Genomic DNA, 21870 nt, shown 5'->3' with positions numbered 1-21870 from the left:
CCATCAAATGGTTTCAGAGATCTGGGCCTTTGTTTAGTGCAGTTTTTATGGTCTGTACCAAGAAGGAGTGGATCACTGGATTCTCTGGTGGCGTGTTTTCAGGATTCTCTAAATGATCACCCGCAAGTAACGCCCCTTTGTTAAAGCCATAACATTCAGCTCTAAATGAAAAGGCCCATATCTCGGACACCATATTTAAAAAAAAAAATACTCTGTAAAACCGTGGGGAAAAAATAAAAGCAAATAGAGCAGTTATTCAGAATTCCAAAAAGGTCAGCCGAATTACTGTGGCTTGTTTTTTGTTTCATCAAGTCTGTTATGTTAACAATGGTCTTTTCCAGCTATTTTTATGTGTGGACACCTCCATATGTAACTTCCTTATTGGCGATTTTTACATTTACCAAAAAAAAAAAAAATTTAAATAGCTGTATTAAACTAAATTAAAAAATTTGGGATCAGATGTGAGCTAAAAGTGATAGAAAATCAATAAATATGATGGATTAATTCACATGTCCCATCTACAGGTTTAATGATTTAACTCCTATTTGTCCACAGAGTCTACCCCAAATCACCCCTCTCAGGCAACACCAACTCAGAAAAAAACTCCAACATCCTCAACAAGACAAAAGGACAAAGTAAATAAAAGAAACGAGCGCGGAGAAACTCCATTGCACATGGCAGCTATACGAGGAGACATAAGTCAAGTAAAGGAACTTATTCGTCTAGGCGCCAATGTCAAGGTTAAAGATTTTGCAGGTAAGATTAGAGAAATGCTTGCTAGAAGAGAAGTTTTTGGAAATTGAATGTTAACTTGTTGTTTTGGGATAACGCTATCCACTATCTCTAGAACAGGGGATAACTTGCTGTTTGCTGGGTACTGACTGTGGGAATCTCCAACTATCCAGGGAATGGGGCTTTACAGCCTTGTCATGAATGGTATGATTGGTCAGATACCAGCAATCGGCAGGTTATTCCTTATCCTGTCAATTAGGATAACTTGTTTGGGAATAACATTTTTGAGTCTGACTGTGTTGTATAGAAATAAAATGGAAATTCAGTTTACATTGGAAATGTCCTTTTTTTGTTTCCATTCATGTCTTGCAATATCTGCTCAATCTAAGCATTTGCTGACTGCAATTATTTCTGCACAAAATTTTAGTACATTCTGCCAGAGAGTTAAATAGTTGGAGGGTGATTTCATCAAATCGCATAGAAATTGACATAAACTGCCTTGAAAAGTCTTCAAATTTTTGTGCAATGCAGAGTTGCACAAAAATGTTTTAAGGATTTTTGCCAAAATGGGCAGAACTGGGGTGTAACCGGGTCGACTTGTGGCTGCGCCTGCCTGTTAAATCCTGCAAAAGTGCCAGCAGGTTCTTATGCCAGAAATGCTACTCCTGTTTTTGACTGGACTAGCATCTATGGCAAAGTGCTTGCTACTGAGAAGATGCACCAAATTCAATACCAGCCTTAATGAATCAATACCACAGTGTTTTATTTTTATTTATTTATTTAAAAAAAAAAAAGTCAGTGGTTGATTTTTGTTTTGATAAATCTGTGTGTTCCCTGGTGTATAACACAGGTGAACAGGTTTGTTTAGAAACCATTAAGATAACATAATAATTATGAGAATTTACACTTTTCAGGTTGGACCCCTCTACACGAAGCTTGTAATATGGGATATTATGATGTTGCAAAACTTTTGATAGCAGCGGGAGCTGATGTGAATACGCAGGGGCTCGATGATGATACACCTCTTCACGATGCAGCAAGCAGTGGGCACAGAGATGTAAGTAATTCTAGGGTTTCCTCTTTTTTTTTTTTTTTTTTTCTTTCTTGTGAGACGCACGTCTGTCTGGTTCTATCAGGTTGTGTCCTATTTGAGGAGGCAGAATAAAACGGTTTCGCGTGTCCAAATAAACACTTTGATGGAACCTGAAGTCGGTAGTTTTTGGTGTGTAATGGGACTGAATGGAAACACAAGATGAAAATGAACTGTGTCTAAAATAATTGGATCACAAGTGGAATATTGGATTTTGTATTGATTTTTTTGTTTGTTTGTTTCATGTAATGTTTAACCAACATGGCCTAATTATGGTTCGTGTAAACTTGTGCATTTGTCACCAGTTTTTTTTAGTTTTTTTTTTTTTAATGGTTGGTATTGTGGACATCCCTTTACACGGCAACCAAAGAAGTGTAGACCGCGTCCAATCCAGGGTTTTGAATTTAAAAGAATTTTATTACACCATAGAAAGCACAACGTTTCAACCCATGAGTCTTTTTCAAGTGTGAAAAATGTATGGGTTGAAAACATTGTGCTTTCTATGGCGGAATAAACTTCTTCGAAATTCTGCTCCCTGTGTTGTACGCTGTCTGTTGTGGCTGTGATCTCTCCAAGTGGGTTCCTTGGTAAATATGGAGCTCTTTTTTTTTTTTTTTTTTTTTTTTTTTTTTTTTATGCATTACAATTAAATTGTATCTCTTGCTCTTTGGGGTTTTTTTTCCAGTTACTTTCAGGCAAATGAGGATTTGTATAGTGTGCAAGTCTAACACTGCACACAGTGGATGTTTTGTGAAAGGGTCCTTTCTAGAAGAAACCTAAAAAAAAAACTTTAAAATGCGTGGTGTAAAAAAAATAAAAATACATTTTTGAAACCGCACCTAATGCAAGCGCTATCCAGCGAAAAAACTTTAGGAGGCAAAAATCAAATTAGGAAATTAGTTTCCAGTTAGAGAAAAAACTTTTCATTTTTGACCATCTCAAACTCCTTCCACACATCACTATTGAGACTAAAGTGGAAATAGGGGCTCTGGACAATCTGACTAGTGAGCACACCTGATGAACCAGTCATCTGTTACAAAGTGATCTGGAAAACGTCACCAATATATTCATAAGCCGCACTGTGTGTGATCAGAAGTCTTCTGCACTACCATGCGCCTCTCTGTAGCCGGGTTGCTTACACCTGGCTTCAGAGGATCAATGAAGTGAGGGGAAGAAGCCGCGCGTATGTGCGAGGTATGTGTAATGCTTGCTATGACCCCAGCTCTTGTAAGTCATGTTATCATGCCCTCAGGGGCGTAATAACATGCAAAGTGTGCCAACTAGTGTGGGAACACTTATCGCCCCATTGACTAGTCATAGGCATCATTTACAGATCATAAATGGAGTTTAGAATACTTTGTGTGTAATGCACTACAAGAACTGTTAGGCAGGGTATTTACATGTGCAGATGCAACTGCTGGTGGTTCTGGGGGCACGGGGAGCCTAACAGGTACCCTTGAAGTGTAGAGTTTTAATTAGTGGTTGAACAAAAATATCCCGTGAAACGTTAAAAAAATTGCAACCGTCTTTCTACAAAGCCTCCTCATTTCAGGGGCTCAAAAGTAATTAAACATATTAAATTTACCATAAATGTCATTTTAATTACTTTGTAGAGAAACCTTTTCAAACAATGTCTGCATTCTCGAAGCTCTGGACGTCACCAAACGCTGGATTTCCACCTTTGTGATGCTTTTCCTGGCTGTTACTGCAGCTGACTCTTCTGTTGTTGCTGTTTGTGGGTCTTTCTGCTTTAAGTTTTGTCTTAAAGGGAACCTGTCACCCCGTTTTTTCAAGATGATATAAAAATAGCGCTAAATAGGGGCAGAGCTGTGCTTTAAATTAGTGTATTTTTGGAGCCTTTATTCCCCACCTATGCTGCCGTAATACCTTTGTAAAGTCGCCGTTTTGGGTGAGATGCGAATTCTGCTTCAGGAAAATGGCTGCCGCGATCTCCATCTGCGCACGCGCGGCATCCCGCGGCCATTTTCCTGAAGCCCCGGGAAGCCGAGAAGTACCATCTGCGCACGCGCGGCCTCACAAAGATGGCTGCGCCCACCAATAAACCGTGGAATAGCGCAGATCGCGCTTTTTTCCTTCACCTGCGCACTGGATTCGCCTGCTGGGCATGCACACACCACTACGCCACCAACGGAGATCTGGGGGAGAAAGAGCGCTGTCACCACGCCCATATGACCAGACCAGCGTGAGTGACAGCCCAAAACGGCGACTTTACAAAGGTATTTCGGCAGCATAGGTGGGGAATAAAAGCTCCAAAAATACACTAATTTAAAGCACAGCTCTGCCCCTATTTAGCGCTATTTTTATATAAAAAAAAACGGGGTGACAGGTTCCCTTGAAGCATGTGAAAAGCATTCTCATTGGTGTTGAGGTCTAGTGACTTGGCCATTGCAGAATATTCCACTTCTTTGCCTTAAGAAACAAAAAATACAATGTTTATCATTGTCCATCTGTACTGTGAAGCGCTGTCTCATCAATTTGGTTGAATCTGAGCAGAAAGTATAACCCTGTACATTTCAGACCTACTGTAATTAAAACACCTGTGGCTAGGAGGCGGGGGTCCAATACCCCTCCACAGAGAGAGAGAATTTTAGTCTAGGAAGAGGTTTCACATGTACCCATTCAGATGGAGACGTTTATTCTCAGCGAGGTAAGGCAAGTTTAGGACCTGGTATAAGAGAGATGCCGTAAAGGGGCTACCAGGTACACATAAAATTGGCCATTTTTATGCGCTAAACGCTCTCATTTTTCATATTTCTAGTGCAGTAATGCAGTTCAAATTTCGTGTTTCAAGTTTGCATGTTCTAGCGCTTCAGTGTGCTGCCTTATTTACATAACTATATACGAGTTGGCGACTCTAGGTTCAGCACCTGTTCATACTTAGTCTATGTTTGGATGTATATATATATATGTGTGTGTGTATGTATATATATATATATATATATATATATATATATATATATATATATATATATATATATATATATATATATATATATATATATATATATATATATATATATATATATATATATATATATATATAACATTACGTAAGTACGTAAGATGGTGGCCCGATTCTAATGCATCGGGTATTCTAGAATATGCATGTCCACTTAGTATATTGCCCAGTGACGTAGTATATTGCCCAGTGATGTAGTATACAGCACAGAGCCAAGTAGTATGTTGCACAGCGACGTAGTATACAGCACAGAACCACGTAGTATATTGCCCAGCTTCGGAGTATATTGCCCAGCCACGTATGTCACAGGTTAGGAAATAAACATATTTTCACCTTCCGAGGGCCCCTTGTAGTTCAGTCACATGACCGTGACATCATGGCAGATCGTTCTCGCGCAGGACCTGTGATGATGTCGCGGTCACATGACCGTGACGTCATGGCTGGTCCTTCTCGCGCAGGACCTGTGATGACGTCGCGGTCACATGACCGTGACATCATGGCAGGTCGTTCTCGCGCAGGACCTGTGATGATGTCGCGGTCACATGACCGTGATGTCATTGCAGGTCCTTCTCCCATACCATCCTTGCCACCGGAACCTGCAGCTTGCATGGAGCGGTCACCAGAGCGTAGCCAGGAGCGGGAAAGGCGGCGGAAGGTGAGTATATAATTTTTTATTATTTTTAACATTAGATGTTTTTACTATTGACACTACATAGGCAGCATCAATCGTAAAAACTAGTAGTGGTAACGGAGTGGGTTACCTGTGGCATAACGCAGTCTGTTACCGCTGGCATTAACCCTGTGTAAGCGGTGACTGCGGGGAGTATGGTCCGGGCGCTGACTGCAGGGGAGTAGGGAGGGACTAATCGGGCTGTGGCCGTCGCTGATTGGTCACGGCAGCCATGACAGGCAGCTGGCGAGACCAATCAGCGACTTGGATTCCATGACAGACAGAGGCCGCGACCAATGAATATCCGTGACAGAAGGACAGACAGAAAGACTGAAGTGACCCTTAGACAATTATATAGTAGATATACTATATAATTGTCTAAAGGTCACTTCAGTCTTTCTGTCTGTCCTTCTGTCTTTCTTTCTGTCACGGATGTTCATTGGTCGCGGCCTCTGTCATGGAATCCAAGTCGCTGATTGGTCGTGGCAAAACGCCCACGACCATTGCCACGACCAATCAGCGACGGCCACAGTCCGGCGGCAATATGGCCGCTCTTTCCTCCCCGCAGTCAGTGCCAGCTCCATACTCCCATCCAGTCAGCCCTCACACAGGGTTAATGCCAGCGTTACCGGAGCGCGGTGTGATGCACTCCAGTTACGCAGCTATTAACCCTGTGTGACCAACTTTTTACTATTTTTTTTTAATTAATAATAAAAAAAAAGGTTATTCTCACCCTCCGACGTGCGTCCTGTCCTCGGCAGTGCAAGCGGCAGGTTTCGGTTCCAAAGATGCTATGCGAGAAGGACCTTCCATTACGTCAGGGTCACGTGACCACGACGTCATCACAGGTCCTGCGCTCATACCAACCCTGGGACCAGAAGCTGCCGCGTGCACCGCACACAGGCGACAGGACTACAAGGGACCCTTGGAGGGTGAGTATATGTTTCTTTTATATTTTTTAACCTGTTACATACGTGGCTGGGCAATATACTACGTAGCTGGGCAATATACTACGTGACTGGCCAATATACTGCGTGACTGGGCAGTATACTATGTGTCTGTGCTGTATACTACGTGGCTCTGTGCTGTATACTACGTGGCTGGGCAATATGCTACGTGGCTGGGCAATATGCTACGTGGCTGGGCAATATGCTACATGGCAGTGACGGGAAGTGCAGGATACGTCGCTGACCGATTTTCCGACGTGCAGAAAAAATGTTCCCCCGCCTACCACCCCGTGTCACAAATTTCCAAACACCCAACTCACTGTGGGGAACCACAGATGAGCCGTTCGCACATTCTGTTTACTGGGTATCAGTGGTGTGCTCTGAAGATTCACAGAATCTAGAGGAAGAAAGCATCTGTATCGATGCCCAAAATTTTTTTTCAGCTGGATCTGAGGCCATACGAAGTAGGGTCCGAGCTGAATCCAGACCCTCATCACCAGACCTTATCCATTGGGGGTGAAGGTGATCCTGATGAGACTCGGATACCAGAGGTGCATGTTGACTGTACTGTACTGTGGTGTCAGTGCAGGAAGAGGAGAAGGGTGACTCTCAGGGTGAGGAGTATGAGAATAGAGAGTATGATTGAGGTTACGTTGCGGCTTCCCACACAGACACGAAGTGATGTAACCCAACGACAAGCACTGAATCATCAGCCCCAACTCTGCCTGAGGCCAGTATCGGTCGTGATTGTGCAGTTTGCAGGGGGCGGCAAGAGTTGCCTAACCCGGGCCATTTTTGAGACTGCAAAGGATGTCCCAACTCGCGTTATCTGACAAATTTGCACACAAAAAACCTCAGTAGAAGAAAAAATTGCAATAATTTGATGACATGCAGGAACTGGCACATGCGCGAACAACATGCTGGGTATCTTAATGCACTAAAATGCAGATTAGCATGCCTCGCCAACCATTGACCATCCCATCAACCACATGTGATGCTTCTTCCTCCTCGATCACCATGCCAAATCTTCTCACAGGTTTCCAGCTGCAAAAATTCCACTTGTTTATCCCCTACAGTCAGGGTGAGTGAGCCACCAGCTGTTAGGGAAGTGGACATGACTAGTGTTTTTTTTTTGTTTGTTTGTTTTTTTGTCACCTAGCACATCACATTTCTCAATCCACCATAATCTCTCTGCCTGCACCTCAATCACATTCCATCAGTTTGCCCTGTTCTCCGTACTCCACACCCTCTCAGCACCACAGCCAGCCCTCTGTACCGCAGTTGTGGTCAGATAAAAGAATGTTTCCTCCTACACATGCAAAAGCGAAGAGCTTGAACTCCACCAATTCCAGTCTGTTGGCCATGGAAATGCTGCCTTTACGCCTGGTAGATACAGACGGTTTCAGAGAGTTGATGGCCGTCGCAGTGCCCAGTACCAGTTGCCCAGTCGCCATTACTTCTTTAATTTCACCACTGACAAGTCTTTCAAGCCCCAAGGCTTGCAGGACAAACCTCTGTGTTTAACACTTCCACCACTGCTTCTACCTCTGCCACCTCCTCTAGGGCCACCATTTCCTCTAGGGCTTCCACCTGTGCCCTCAGCCTCTCCCTTAATCAGACACGTGTTCCAGCAGTGCAGATAGAATCCCCCACTTCTGTACTGCATTAGCCATGACTCACCGCAATCAAGCAGTGCTCAAATTAATATGCATTGAGATTGCAGTCGCACAGCTCAAGAGTTGTGGTCAGCTATCTAGGCTGATTTGGAGCTATGGCTGTCTCCACTGAACCTGGCTATACAAAAAAAAAGGTTGCACTCGGTCATGCGAAAGCATGTACACATGGAATATATTAAATATGAAGAGCAATACTGCTCTGTATAATAAGAATAAATTGAGACGCGTAGCACATAATTTGGCCAATTCATGCATGCCCAGAAACCAACAACAAGGTGGTCTCACGCTGCCTGGACATTACGTGACTAGTGTGAATACCTCTTAGGGTACGTGTCCACGTTCAGGATGGCCGGCAGTTTGGACGGAGCGGCAAAATTGCTCCGCCCCCTTCAGGGGACGCGATGATGCCGGATGTGTTCATTGCACACATCCGGTATCATCGCACCCCACACATAGGACCCTGTGTTGCGTCAACGGACGCAATGAAAACGGTAAACGGACATGCTGCGATCTAAAAAGACGTGCCGCATGTCCAGAATCGCAGGGTCGCCGGATGCGTGTTACCACGCATAGTGGAGACGGGATTTCATTAAATCCCCTCCACTATGCTGTAACATCTGGACGCTGCGTGTTTGACGCTGCGTCTCTATGCAGCGTCAAACACGCAGCGTTTCCTGAACGTGGAAACATACCCTCAGGCTGAAGTATGAATTCCTGGGTAAATGTGTAAATGTGGATACCTCTCTCAAAAGCCTGTATTTATGGGCAGGTAGGATGCTGCTGTAATTAAAACCACCACATATTGAAGGGCGGAGTGCTCTGTCAGAGAGCTAACATACAAATAACAAAAGACTGACTGGCACTTCCAAGCTAATGTGAACAGGTACATACTAGGAGCAGCCACCTCCATATACAATATACAAAAAAATTGCACTCCTTGTTTGTAATATTGTATATGGAGGTGGCTGTTCTAACTATGCACCTGTTCACATTAGCTTGAAAGTTCTAGTCAGTCTTCTAATATTTCCACTGAACCTGTAGCTAGCGAAGGCCATTTGCGATAACTGTGCAAACCTGGTGGCGGCCCTACGCCAGGGCAGCATCACATCCCTACCTTTCATGGATCACGTCCTCAACCTGCTGGGACAGCAGTTTATCCACTACTATCCTGGCCTAGATGCCCTGCTGCAGAAAGCACGGTTGCTGTGTTCTCCCTTCTGATGATCACACCCCGCAGGTCATCGACTTGCATCGCTACAGGGGTTCTTTCGGCCTACCAGTTAAAAGTTTGATTTGCAATGTTCTGACTTGGTGGAATTCCACTCTGCACATGTTGCAGAGACCATGGCAGCAGCGACAAAGCCCTGATGCAGTATATCCTTTTTGCTTAGTCTGGGCTAATGGAGTACAGATGTGGTGCAAATCCACGCTTGTGGAATGGGCACAGATAAAGGACCTCTGCACCCTTCTGCACAGTTTTGTAATATAATAATAATTTTTATTTCTATAGTGCCAACATATTACGTAGCACTTTATATTTTAGAGGGGGCTTGTACAGATAATAGACATTACAGCATAACAACACATAGATCAACAGATACCAAGAGGAATGAGGGCCCTGCTCGCAAGCTTACAATGGCTACTACGATGGTTAGCGCTGACTATGCCATCATCTGCATCATTATTCCGCTCATCTACATGCTGGAGCACACTTTGAATAGTCTACGGGAAGAGGTGGAAGCAAAGGAGAATGGAAGGGATAACAATATCTCAAACTTCCTTACTGTCATTACGCAGATTGGTGCAATGGTGGGGTGGCTTACAGCGATTGAGGGGGGCTCATGTTACCAGACAAACTGTTAGTGAAGGTGCAGGAACCCAGGATCAAATAGAGGAGGAAGAGGTGATGGACGCTTAACTGTCAGGAGATGAAGAGGATAATGATCCCCTCTTGTTCGTTATTGGCGGGAGGGGGCGGAGGAAGCAAACTTGTGTTGCCCTTTTACCATCACACTATGGATTTGGACCTCATGGAAGTGCCCAACACATGAGCACCTTCCTTTCTGCGCTATCAGCAATATGATGCCCGTATACTTGGGGTTAGAAATGGTTCTGATTACTGGGTTCCCACTCTGTTAGATCCATGGTACAAGAGTAATTTTAGCCAGATGTTTTCCCCGCTGGAAAGGAACGCGTGCATGCTGGAATATCGAAACACACTTGTAGACAATCTTAGGAGTGTTTTTCCCCAAGACAGCAGCGAGGGCACAGTGTGCATCGCAGTTCTAGACGTCCAACCCTGGGAATGTCAAGAAGCCATCGCATAACCATTAGCAGCAGCAGTATAAGTGTCATAACCAATTTCTGTGAGTAGTTTCACACATTTTTTTTTTATTTTTTTTTATTTTTTTTTTTAGAGCAGCCAGTGCACCAGCGCAAGTCTGACATGTCTGACATGTGAGCGACTGGAGAGGATGTGCAGGAGTATCTGGAGCTCAATATCAGTGCCATCAGGGGGTTTGGACCCTTTTGCATTTTGGTCTTTAAAAATGAAAGCGTGACCTAAGCTCGCCTGTCACTCCTAGACGGTTTTGTCACGCCCGGCAGCAAGTGTTCTCTCAGAACGTGTCTTCAGCACTGCTGGTGGTGTCCTGACTTAGCACATCCGGCTGTCCCCTGAAAGTGTAGGACGCCTAACTTTTATCAAAATGAACAACTATTAGATCTTCAAAGACTTTTGCACCCCAGTTGCAGACTAGGCGATGGTGTAGTTTTTAGTATCATGCAATGATCTCGCATTATTGCAGTCTGAGCCACACTTGTTGTAGCTTGTGTTGCTTCTGGTGTTGCAAACAATTTTTTAACCTCTTAACGATTGCCGATACACCTTTTTAAAGGGAACCTGTCACCCTCCACCCCCCCCCCCCAGCGTTTTTAACTAAAAGAGACACCTTATGCAGCACTAATGATGCATTCTGTGAAGGTGGCTCTTTTTTATGGGGGGGAGGGGGGGTCCCTTCCAATGCTGCAATATCACTTTTTATAATTTGCCCGCCATACCTTTAGTCTGTCCGGGGGGCACGTCTTTTCCCTCCGGTCACAAACTCCTCCCAGCCATCACTCAGCCCCTCCGTGTGCCGGGCGCCACCTCCTCTGCCTTCATTATGGTCCCCGGCACCTGCGCTGTAAGTTCCTTTTTCGGGCATGTGCAGTTTGCGCTGCCCTTCGACTCATATGACATGATGGGAACTTACAGCGCAGGCGCCGGGAACGCTAATGAAGGCAGAGGAGGCGGCACCCAGCGCTCGGAGGGGCTGAGTGATGGCTGGGAGGCATTTTTGTCCGGGGGTGGAAAGACTAAAGGTATGGCAGGCAAATTATAAAAAGTGATATTGCAGCGTTGGAAGGGACCCCCCAAAAAAAGAGCCACCTTCACAGCATTAGTGCTACAGAACATGGCTCTTTTAGTTAAAAACGCATGGGGGGGTGACAGGTTCCTTTTTAATGGTGGTAGTTAAGGGTACTTAAACCACAGCGCCGTTAATTAACAGTTCTGTGGAAAAATGTATAGCGCCCCCAGAGTTGGATTTTCTCCAGGGTCTCGGCTGCTGGCGGTAACCCCTCCTCTATCACCCCCTTAGTTAGGGAAAAATAATGAAATAAGCAAAAAATATTTTTCCATTTTCCCATTAGGGTTACAGTTGGGCTAAAGTGAGTTGGGCTAAAGTTAGGATTAGGGTTGGGGTTAGGGTTGGGATTAGGGTTAGGGATTGGATTAGGGTTAGGTGTGTAGTTAGGGGTGGGTTGGGATTAGGGTTAGGATTAGGGGTGTGTTGGGGTTAGGGTTGTGGTTAGGGGTGTGTTGGGGTTATGGTTGGAGTTAGAATTGGGGGGGGTTTCCACTGTTTAGGTACATCAGGGGGTCTCCAAACGCGACATGGCACCACCATTGATTCCAGCCAAGTTTGCGTTTAAAAAGTCAAATGGTGCTCCCTCCCTTCTGAGTTTTACCATCTGCCCAAACAGTGGTTTACCCCCACATATGGGGCATCAGCGTACTCAGGACAAATTGGACAACAACTTTTCCAATTTCTCCTGTTACCCTTGGCAAAATAAATTGGGGGCTAAAAAAATCATTTTTTGTGGAAAAAAATTATTTTATTTTCACGGTTCTGTGTTATAAACTTCTGTGAAGCACTTGGGCGCGCAAACTGCTCATCACACATCTAAATAATCTCCTTGAGGGGTCTAGTTTCCAAAATGGGGTCACCAACAGTGGTCCCCTCCACATATGGGGTATCGGCGTACTCAGGACAAACTGGATAACAACTTTTGGGGTCCAATTTCTCCTGTTACTCTTCGGAAAATAAAAAATTGCGGGCTAAAAAAATCATTTTTGAGGGGGAAAAAAAAAAGATTTTTTTTTTGTTTTCACAGCTCTACGTTACAAACTTCTGTGAAGCACTTGGGGGTTCAGAGTGCTCACCACACATCTAGATAAGTTCCTTAAGGGGTCTAGTTTCCAAAATGGTGTCACTTGTGGGGGGTTTCCACAGTTTGGGAAGATCAGGGGCTCTCCAAACGTGACATGGTGTCCGATCTCAATTCCAGCCAGTTCTGCATTGAAAAAGTCAAACGGCGCTCCTTCCCTTCCAGACTCTGTCGTGCGCCCAAACAGTGGTTTACCCCCACATATGGGGTATCGGTGTATTCAGGAGAAATAGCGCAACAAATTGTCGTTCATTTTCACTTTTTACACTTGTGAAAATAAAAAAAATTGGTTCTGAAGTAAAATGTGTAAAAAAAAAAATAAATTTTCCTTCCACATTGCTTCAGTTCCTGTGAAGCACCTAAAGGGTTAATAAACTTCTTGAATGTGGTTTTGAGCACCTTGAGGGGTGCAGTTTTTAGAATGGTGTCACTTTTGGGTATTTTCTGTCATGTACACCCCTCAAAGTGACTTTAAGGGTATGTGCACACGTCAGGATTTCTTGCAGAAATTTTCCTGACAAAAACCGGACATTTCTGCCAGAAATCCGCATGCGTTTTTTTCGCGTGTTTTTTTTCTTTCTTTTTTTTTCCGCGTTTATTCCCAAATACATAGAATTGCGGGAAAAACGCAGAAAATCCGCAAAAATAATGAACATGCTCATTTTTTTACCGCAATGCGTTTTTTCCGTGGAAAAAAACGCATCCATGTGCACAAAACGTGCAGAATGCATTCTAAATGATAGAATACATGATGTATGCGTTTTTAATGAGTTTTTATAGCGTTATGTAATTCCTAAACCATGAACTTTAAGCCCATATTGATTATATAACTATATTGAATATGCTTTGGTAAACTGCTAAAATACCAAAATCTGTCACTGTCTAAATCTTTCTGGACCCAACTAAATGTCAGATAAGATCTTTGGTACCAAGCACATGAGCTGCAATTCTTTGCATTATAATCGCTTGATGTGAGAACTTATTGGAATATTTTTATACATGCATTTTATGTATTTATGCTTGTGTATTTATTTTTGTTTTATTGATGAAGATTGTGAAGCTACTTCTCCGTCATGGTGGCAATGCATTCCAGGCCAACAAACATGGTGCTCGGCCAATTGATGTGGCTGAGACAGAAGAACTTGAACAGCTGCTGAAACGGGAAGTATCCCTTTCTGATGATGATGAAAGTTATACAGGTAATAATAAAAAAAAAAAATTAAAGCACGATTAGTTCCATGGTCCTGTACATGTGCAGAGGGTGTACATATGAGATGCATAAAGAAGTAACAGTGCAAACACTGGCAGTAACCGCATGGTACAGAGGGGAAGAGGACCTTGCCCACATGGGCTTACAATCTACTAGGCATTGGGGATGGAGACTGTAGGTCGGGGGGTTGCAGCAGCTGTAATGGTAGTAATGTGGCTGCAGTGTTATTACAGGCTGTAGGCTTTTTGAAAAGAATGAGTTTTCAAGTTGTGTGAGGGTTTCAATTGTAAAAGACATTTGGAAAAGCAGAGGCACTGAATTCTGGAAAATGTGGGATGCTCTGGGAAAAAATCTTGGAGATGGTTAGGTGACGATCGTGGAGAAGATCTTGTGAGGACCAGAGATTATATGCAAGAAGGTATCCAGAGATTTGTATGGAAGTGACAGATTATTTACAGCCTTGTAAGTCAGTTGGCAATTTAAACTGGATTCACTGAGGAATTGGAAGCCATTTAAAGGACCTACTGGGGAATAGAGATTTGGAAGGTCACAGAGGAGAAGAAGGCAATAGTTGATGCGAGATATGGAGGACACGCTCTAACACTTTATAGATTTGTGGCTGTGATTTAGGATATATATATATATATTATAGAAAAAAAAGCCAACCAGCACTCCCAATGTGAACACATGCAAGCTGTATCATATAGATATAAAGAAACACAGCAGCACATGTACATGAATCTAGGCCATGTGAAAACAGACAAATGTTTGATATGAATCATACTACTGAAAAATAGTTTTTCATAAAAAAAAATTTCAAAAAAATTTTTTTCTTAAAACTTAGTTATAGATAAAATGAAGATTCTTAGCGCATAAATTGGCCAATTCATGTGTGCCCATCAACCACGGCAAGGTGATCTCCCCCTGATGGGTCCTACTCTACTGTACATGCCACTCTTGGGCCACCAGCCTACAACTTTGGACAAACATGTCACTCTGGGCTAAACCTACAATTGCATCCAGTGCAAGATCAGTCTGTATGCAGCCACATCCATACACTAAACAAAGAAAAAAAAGCCAACCAGCACTCCCAATGTGAACACATGCAAGCTGCAAGCTGTATCATATAGATATAAAGAAACACAGCAGCACATGTACATGAATCTAGGCCATGTGAAAACACAGACAAATATTTGATATGAATCATACTACTGAAATAACCTACCTGTGAAATTGTGGCTGGTAACCCAGGCAACAATCGATACAGTATAGAATTCAAAATCCTTCCATTCTTGAACTGAGCAGATATTTATTTAGAGGTAAATTGAAGTTTCTTGCTTTTACAAGCACTTGGCAAATTTACTAGGGTTGAGCGAAACGGATCGTTCATTTTCAAAAGTCGCCGACTTTTGGCAAAGTCGGGTTTCATGAAACCCGACCCGATCCCTGTGTGGGGTCGGCCATGCGGTAAGCGACTTTCGCGCCAAAGTCGCGTTTCGTATGAAGCGCTTGGCGCCATTTTTTTCAGCCAATGAAGGGGCGTGGGCAGAGTGATGACATAGGTCTTAGGGGCGTGGACGCCTATCGCCATGTTGTCGCTTGTGCGCTGTAGCGATTTGCACTGTGTAACACCAGCTTTTCAGTTCAGGGACGGGAGAGAGAGAGAGAAAAAAAAAAAGAGAAAAAAAAAAAAATTTCCCATTGGCTTTGCATTGGGTTTCGTGTTTCTGTCGATCCTCGACTTTTCGCCATAATCGGCCGATTTCACTCGACTCGACTTTTGAGATAGTCGGGTTTAGCGAAACCCGGCTCGACTCTAAAAAAGTCAAGGTCGCTCAACCCTAAAATTTACCCATTTAACAATGAGACAACACCATTAATGTTGAAAATACTGTTTTATTTATGATTTTATATAATTTGGGTTAGTATTAAGATTTTGCCATCCATTTTATTTTTAGAATACATAGTAAGGTTCTGATTTAGGTTTCTTTGTTATAATCAATTTTATTTTTACCTGTGTTCTGTTTCAGACTCTGAAGAGCCACATTTCACCAACTTGTCCAGTGTGGATGAAAACTTGGACTCAGAGGGCGACAAAGAGTCTTTTATTAGTGAATCCAAGCATATATCGGTCAAAGGAACCCCTTGTACTCCTGGTCTTGATGAATATGTTTTTAAAGATGAGGATGATGACGATGATGAAGATGATGAGGATGATGATGACGATGATGATGCAGAATTTACTAAAATGCTAGAAGACAAGGGTTTAGTCAAGATTGATATGAAAAAGGAGACCTCTGAAGGAAGCGAAAACTTTTATTTAAAGAAAGAGAAGATTGATTTTCCAAAGCTGTATAAAAATCGGAAACCAAAATCCTCTCGGCTTTTGTTTACAAGCTCTGATAGTTCAGATGACGATTTGTTACCTGAGAAAGTGGGACTAATATCAGAAAGCCTAAATTCTGAGGTCCGGCTTAAGAGAGAATTCACTGTTTTCCAGGAACAGAAGGAAAAGGGTAAAGTTAAGAGGAAATTGAAAAATCAAAGCAAGAACAAGGAGAACAAAGAATTAAAACAGGAACAAGATAAAAAAGAAAATCTGAAAGTGGTAAATTTAGTGATGAGCTCTGCTTTAGATTCATTAGACAGATCCAAAGATGAGGACGTATTTAGAATGTCTTTAAGTACCAAGGATGAAGGGTCATTGAATTTATTGCAGATCACTCCTGGCAAATCACCTAAGCATTCGTATGCATTTGTTGATAAGCAGTCTACACCTCTGAAACAGGAGAACACTAAAATGTGTGTTTCACCTCCTGGTGGATTGGAGTCGTCATTACAACCAGAGTTATTTCATGATGATCAGAGCCCTGAGTATGCACTGGAAAGTTCAAGCACCACATATTCCAAGTATAAGGAGAAAAGTAAGCATCTAAAAGACTTTTTTACAGAGTATGGAGAAAGCTCTGTTACCAAGAACAAAGATGATGACAAGAGCCCTTCATATGAGACACCAGAATGTATTGCAAAAAAGGCAGATAAAGAAGGCAAAGTACTAAAGAAGCACAAAGTGAAACATAAAGAAAGGGAAAAGGACAAACTAAAAAAAGAACCTGATGCAGAAAGAGAGAAAAGCAAACATAGAGAAAATAAAAATACTCAAAGAAATATTGAGTTTGATAGAGAATTTTGGAAAGAGAATTTTTTTAAAAGTGATGAAAATGATGATGAATTTTTGATCATAGAATCCAAAAATTCACCACTGGAGAAAAAAGCCAAACTGGAAAAAAATACAATTGGAGATGAAAAATCTCAAGAGAATCATGACAACAAGGAAAGTTCTAAGGAGGATCAGGAGGAAAATGTAAAAAAGGAAAAAGATAGTAGTAATCTCTTTCTCGAGAAAGAAACTGATATCTTGTCACCGAATGTGATTAGCAAGGGTGATTCTTCCAACTTGGAAAGAGAAGCTGACACAGATAAAAAAGCCAAGGAAAAAAATGATAAAAGGCTGGTATTTAAAGAAAAAGAGGTGGATAAAAAAAGTTCAGATAAGGAGAAAAAGGCAAAACAAGATCACAAATTTGATAGAGAGAAATCTGAAATACCTGAAAGCGCTGACAAATGCAAAATCCATTCACAGTCTATACAAAAAGAAAATGACAAAATTAAAAACTGCTCTTCCAGTAGAGAGAAGTCAAAAGATAAACTTGAAAAAAAGGGTGAGAAGATTGAAAAGGATAAGCATATTGGTGAACAGAAAACTTTTTCAGATAAAAAAACAAAGCTATTTGATAAAGATCTGGATACAAGTAAATTAGACAAAAAGAAACGTAGGGAGGGAGAATACAAAAAGAAGGAAAAATCTAAGGATGGAGAGTTTACTGCTGGGACTAGTGGGAAGTATAATCAGGAGGACAGAAAGCAGGGTGGCAATGAAAACTGCAAAATCCTGCATGAACGAATGTCTGTAGTAAAGGAAAAGAACAAAGATGAACAACAAAAAATTACAGATTACAAAGAACGTGACCGGAAAGACAAAGAAAAGGACATTGATCGATACAAAGAAAGAGACAAACATAAAGACAAAACGCAAACAAATATATTAAAAATCAAACCTAGAGAGCCTGAAACTGAGAAATATAAACCAAAATTACAATTATTAAAAGATTCTCGCCCTAAAGATAAACTTCTGGTTAATGATGACCTTATGCAAACTAGTTTTGAGCGAATGTTGAGTCTCAAAGATCTAGAAATTGAACAGTGGCACAAAAAGCATAAAGAAAAAATAAAACAAAAGGAGAAAGAGCGACTCAGACATCGGAACAGTACAGAACTTGGTAAAGTAAAGGAGAAAGAAAAGCAAAGACACACTCAAACACCATCCAAAAGCAAAGAGCTAATGAGATCCAAAAGTTCAGAAATGTCAGATGTCTGTACAAAAGATAAGATTTTGAAAGATGCTACAAGCTGCAGGTCACAGTCTGTTGATGGCAAGAATCTGTTACATACTGGAAAAAGTCTCTTAATTTTAGAGAATAATAATCTTGCCAGGTCTCCAAGATCTGAGGGTGAAAAAACTGGGCTTGGCTCCCGATCAATATCTATGATTTCAGTTACAAGTTCTGAGGACTCTTGTCATGCTACTGTGACTACTCCAAGACCTACAATTGAATATGATTCTGACTTTACACTTGAAGGATCAGATTCGCAAATGTCATTCTCTCAGTCACCATTTTTGCCAAGTGCAAAGTCACCGGCTGTTCATGACCGAGAATTAGACAGCCTTCCTGAGTTGCCTGATCGTGTTAAACCAGCTTTGACAAATAGACTTCTGCCAAATTATCTCAGGTCAGTCTCTGTTGAGGATAGTAAGCTGGCAATAGGTGAATGCAGGCCAGTTGTAGAAGTGAGGCGCTGCAGCATGCCTGCTACATTTGTAGAACATAAAAAAACTCCATTAACCGTATTGGAAAGGACTTTACAGGAGTCGTCATCAACAGCTCTTTCCATGCCAAATAACTGCATGTCTCCTAACCCAGAAATATCGCCGTCGTCGGAGAAAGATTTTTCCGGTACTTTGTCAAATTGCCATCCTAGCAGTAGAAAGGCTTTACCTTTTAGTAAGAATACTGCAGATTTGAATACTTCAAAGCCAGAAACACTATCAGGTTCTGAAGGAACTCCTGCTCCTGTTGCAGGAGATAAACCAAGCTGTCATACTGAAATGCCTTCAACTTTGCAAGAGAGTGAATCTGCTAAATTGGTTGGTTCTGAAAATGAGTCTCCCATCACTACCGAGGTTGATAAACAGGGAGCACAGGATCCTCGCCCACCTAGGCCAGAAAACTTAACACTAGTAACACCTGAAGTTTGTACATTGCCTTTTTCCACATCTTTCCCTAGTGTTACAAATGATCCCGCTTCTGAAACCCCAAATTCCCCAAAACCTACACAACTCAAAGAAAAACAGAACCTCATAAAAGAGCAGGATACATGTGCCAACACAAAATGTGTCAAAGGGCAAGATGTATTTGAGGTTGATCCAAACCTTTCCCAAATGGAGAAGACTACAGAGTCCCCTGATCCATTCTTAGAAAATTCTCATCCAGTGGAAAAGATAAAAATTATGCTCTCGGACTGTCCTGTAGAAAAAACACTAAACAAAGATGACGCACTGGCAGACACTCAAAGTAATGATGAGTTAAAAGAAAATATTTTGACAGATAAAACTGATGAAGAAAGTAAACCCATTTCTGAGCAAGTCGTACCTTCAGTACCTAACAATAAAGGTCCTCTTGATTTGGATAAAACATTCCAAACCGAAACCCCAAAAGACAATTCCCATTTTCCTGTCAACCGTTCTGTGCATTCAAGAGATATGACTCTGAAAAAGCCTGACCAAATACAATGTGCGTCTGAAAATAATTCAATCTCTGTTCAGGAAGAGATGCAGAAATTTAGTCAGTCTATCAAAATGGAAGTAGAGGAAAATGTGGAACTGAAAACAGAACCACAAGAAATTCCACAGAGGATTACAAGAAACAGGGCAAATATGTTAGCCAATCAGAATAAGCAGATTCAGACTTCCTACTCTAACTCTTCAGAAAAGGAGGCCATTGAAACCTCCATAGCGTTAAGAGGGAGGATTCGTTTATCTGAAGATGATGATGTACAAGTTCATCATCCACGGAAAAGGAAGATGTCACGTGTGCCCCAACCAGGCCTTGTCAATCCTTCAATACAGCAAGCTAAGGAAAAGACACAGCAGTCCCTAGCAGCTGTTGTAGATTCTCTGAAGCTCGATGATATTCAGCCATATCAGTCTGAAAGAGCAAATCCGTACTTTGAGTATCTCCATATAAGAAAGAAGGTAGAGGAGAGACGCAAGATGTTGTGTAGTGTAATCCCTCAGGCACCACAGTACTACGATGAGTATGTGACCTTTAATGGTTCATATCTGCTTGATGGAAACCCCTTCAGCAAGCTGTGCATACCTACGGTAAGCATTTTTGTTAAAATACTTATTTTGTTAATCTATTTATGGGGCACTTAAATGGTTCACAAGCCTTTCCTTAAGGATTAGTAAACCCAAAATGTCCAACAATGAGACAAAACTGAATTGCTAACTCTGACTAGCAGTCTAAAAGGTATGACTAGAGGGATGCAGTAGGTAAACACAAAGTTAAATTTTACCCAGCAGGCCAGTCATTGCAATGAGCCAAAGGGAATCTCAGCAGTGTCATCCCCCTTTAAGCTGTCAATATGGGTGCGCAAGTCATAAAAAGTTGAATAAAATGATTCCTTGATATCTGCTATCCGATGTCTTATCCCAAAGAAATCCATGTTTTTCTTAGATATAGGATCTGCTAAATAACCCCTTTCCTACCATATCCATACATCCCTGTGACGTGGGTCTTATTGACCTTGGACATATAGATATGTCCCGGCGATTTTGGGCACAGATGGGCTGTGCACGCATTCGTCGCAGGTTATCGGCTAATGCTGACACCCGGCATGAAGTGCCGCTCCCTGCACTTTAAACCCCTAAATGCTGCTGTCGAACTCGATCGCAGCATTTCAGGAGCTAGCAGAGGGATGACGACCCTTCTGCGCTTGAGTTGGAGTCGCTGCAATGTTAAGCGGGGTCACTATCGTTACCATGATGACCATAAATAAATATTTTTATGAAAAAAATATATATAAACAATAAGTACACATTTGGTATCTCTGCATCCACGACATCCAGACCTATGAAATTGTCATACTAGTTAACCTCTATAGTGAACACCATAAACGAAACAAGGCAAAAAGCAATGCTTTATCATACCGCCAAACAAAAAGTGGATTAAAACGCTATGAAAAAGATTAATTTAAATATTCAAGGTACCGCTGAAAACGTCATCTTGTCCTGCTAAAAACAGCCATCCAGCTCTATCAGTTGAAAAATAAAAAAGTTATAGCTCTCAGAATAAAGCGATGCAAAAATAATTTTCTCTATCAAAGTTTTTATTGCGTAAAAGCATCAAAACATGAAAAAAAAGATGTAACTGTGGTATCACTGTAACTGTACTGACCTGTAGAATAAAACTGCCTCATCAGCTCTACTACAAGCGGAACAACATAACCCCTTCCTCCCTAAAAAAAAAAAATCTGAATTGCTGGTTTTTGTTCATTCTGCCTCACAAAAATCAGTATAGAAAGCGATCAAAAAATGTCATGTCTGAAAATGTTACCAATAAAAAGTCAACTCGTCCTGCATAAAACAAGCCCTCACAAGAGTGTTGGCCAAAATGATTATAACTCTGAAAATATGGTGATGCGAAAACTAGTTTTTGCAATAAAAAGCATTTTTTAGTGTGTGACAGCAGCCAAACCTAAAAGCCCAATATAAATATGGTATCCCAGTAATTGCACTGACCTGCCTTAAGAATAAAGTTGCCTAATCACTTATACCACACGTGGAACAGTGTAAAAAATAAAACCAATTCTTCACCTGCTGTTGTTTTTTTTTTTTTTTTTAATTATGCTTCCCAAAGATCGCAGTAAGGTTCTGCGCACATTTATCCTGTGC

At 41.8% G+C, this 21870-nt stretch overlaps 1 protein-coding gene across 5 annotated transcripts in view; it reads left to right on the top strand.

The window, feature by feature from the left end:
• The window catches only part of ANKRD12 (ankyrin repeat domain 12), a 198865-nt gene that overhangs the window by 149982 nt on the left and 27013 nt on the right, over nt 1–21870 (top strand). For all 5 annotated transcript variants that reach the window (XR_011314080.1, XM_069731056.1, XM_069731054.1 and 2 more), the window contains 4 exons: nt 556–756; nt 1647–1789; nt 13638–13785; nt 15827–20298. Coding sequence is in view for 4 of the 5 variants with exons in the window: in XM_069731056.1 (XP_069587157.1) it covers nt 556–756; nt 1647–1789; nt 13638–13785; nt 15827–20298 (4964 nt within the window). In the remaining variant the exon portion in view is untranslated. The remainder of the gene's footprint in view (nt 1–555; nt 757–1646; nt 1790–13637; nt 13786–15826; nt 20299–21870) is intronic.

This window comes from Ranitomeya imitator, chromosome 6 (genome assembly GCF_032444005.1).
Source record: "Ranitomeya imitator isolate aRanImi1 chromosome 6, aRanImi1.pri, whole genome shotgun sequence".
Classification (NCBI taxonomy): domain Eukaryota; kingdom Metazoa; phylum Chordata; class Amphibia; order Anura; family Dendrobatidae; genus Ranitomeya; species Ranitomeya imitator.
This window is presented reverse-complemented; position numbering and strand designations above follow the sequence as displayed.